General features: G+C 32.5%; 1 protein-coding gene across 1 annotated transcript in view; it reads left to right on the forward strand.

Moving 5' to 3' along the window:
• The window catches only part of LOC106149479 (UDP-glucuronosyltransferase 2A3-like), an 18,456-nt gene extending 18,224 nt beyond the window's left edge, over positions 1–232 (forward strand). Inside the window, exon 4 of the mRNA XM_013518475.1 lies at positions 9–232. Within this exon, the coding sequence (XP_013373929.1) occupies positions 9–232 (224 nt within the window). The remainder of the gene's footprint in view (positions 1–8) is intronic.
• Positions 233–1,777: the final 1,545 nt, after the last annotated feature.

Here is a 1,777-nt window from a genome sequence, read left to right on the forward strand (position 1 = left end):
TAAACCAGGCCACCCCAAAACCAAAGCTTTCATCACTCATGGTGGAACCAATGGGATCTATGAAGCTATTTATCACGGGGTCCCTATGGTGGGAGTCCCCATATTTGGAGATCAGTATGACAATGTCGCTCACATGAAGGCCAAAGGAGCAGCTGTGCAGGTCAATATTCACACAATGACAAGTGCAGACCTGCTGGGTGCCTTGAGAGCAGTCATCAACGACCCATCGTAAGTACTGGTGCATGTGACAGCTGACTTCCGTTTACTATGCTTTGCATCCTACAGGAAAATTTGGAACATTGCATACATTTTAACTGGGTTACTTGCAAATAATATAACAGTGGTGCAATATGACTGCTATAGAAGCACATATTTAAGTACAGTTGGTTTGAGAGACCAAATAAAAAACCAAACTAGTAATAGTCCTCAAATACTAATTTAATTATATCCAATTTTATACTATATTCTCAACAATCTGTTTAATATTATAAAAAATATTTATGTGTTAAAAGATCAGTAAATAAAATATGAAGTTTATAATGTGTTCAGTATTGATCATTCCAAAATAACTATTAAAACTTGTTTTTTGGCAGTGTTACTTAGTACTCTATTAAAATAATAGCCATTTCTTAATAATTGTTATATATTTTGCAATAATACAGAAATCATCACTCTACAGGAGACTCTCTTTGGGAGATTCAGTAATTCTTAGTAGGGTCCTTGGTTTTCAGATATTGATCTTGGTTGTGAAGTGATTGTATTATTTACCATGTTTCTTTTGCTAGATGTGAAAGTAGATAAATTCCATGATTCTTTCACCTCATGCAGTAACTATTCTTTAATTTATATTATTAATTTTAAAACTATTTATGAAGGAAAACAATTGTAAGTACATAAGATTTCTAAGTAAACACTAAAAATTGTTTGAAAAAGCTTGCTCTTGACTGTAGACATTATATACCTCAAAAACTATTTGGGAATACAAAGTTACTGTGCAAGGTATGTAGGGATGCATATATGTTATTTTAAAGGTATAGCTTATTTTTATTTGTATTTACATGCTCTGAATTATTTGTCACATATATGTATACTTCAAATTCAAATAGAGAAATGATTGTAAATAGTGAATATGTATATTGGGAAAATCTTGAACCAAACTCCAATTTTGTGGAAAAAGGCTTCCATTGCCAAATTAGGTTGCCTGACATGCATAAGGATAATGAACTGATATTACTGTAGGACTTTACCTATGTTTCAGTTCGGTTGAGAAATAGGACACCTATTTTCTTCACTATGCCCAAGGAAAAGTATAATGAAATATTCCCTGGCTGTAGATCTGTTGCTCCACAAGCATTTGCACACTCAGACCTTATTTCCTTCTCTCATTCCTCACAATGTACTGCCAACACCAGGGCATCTCTTCCTGAACCATTTACCTTCTCTTATCTCAATGAATGCAGTAAGTATTTTCACTCAAGTCACAAACAAAAGTCAAACCTATTAATTTACTGAAATTATCAGGAAATTTGAAGTGAAAATATGTCTTGCTCTTAATTCCATACAGTTCTCCCCAGTGTTGTTTGAGAAATAGAAACCTGAACTCTATCATTATTGCAGTAACATTTTCTAATTGTTAGGGAGTATAAATTTGGAAAGATTTTTAAATTTCCTTTTATGAACTGAAAGTGAATGTATTTGGATATTTCTTTTTGCAAATTAACCTACCATTTTCATTAAGTGATTATTTGGCTTAGAGATATATGGTTTTTTACTATAA

This window comes from Chinchilla lanigera, unplaced genomic scaffold (assembly GCF_000276665.1).
Source record: "Chinchilla lanigera isolate Chin_1 unplaced genomic scaffold, ChiLan1.0 scaffold00046, whole genome shotgun sequence".
In the NCBI taxonomy this organism is placed as follows: Eukaryota; Metazoa; Chordata; class Mammalia; order Rodentia; family Chinchillidae; genus Chinchilla; species Chinchilla lanigera.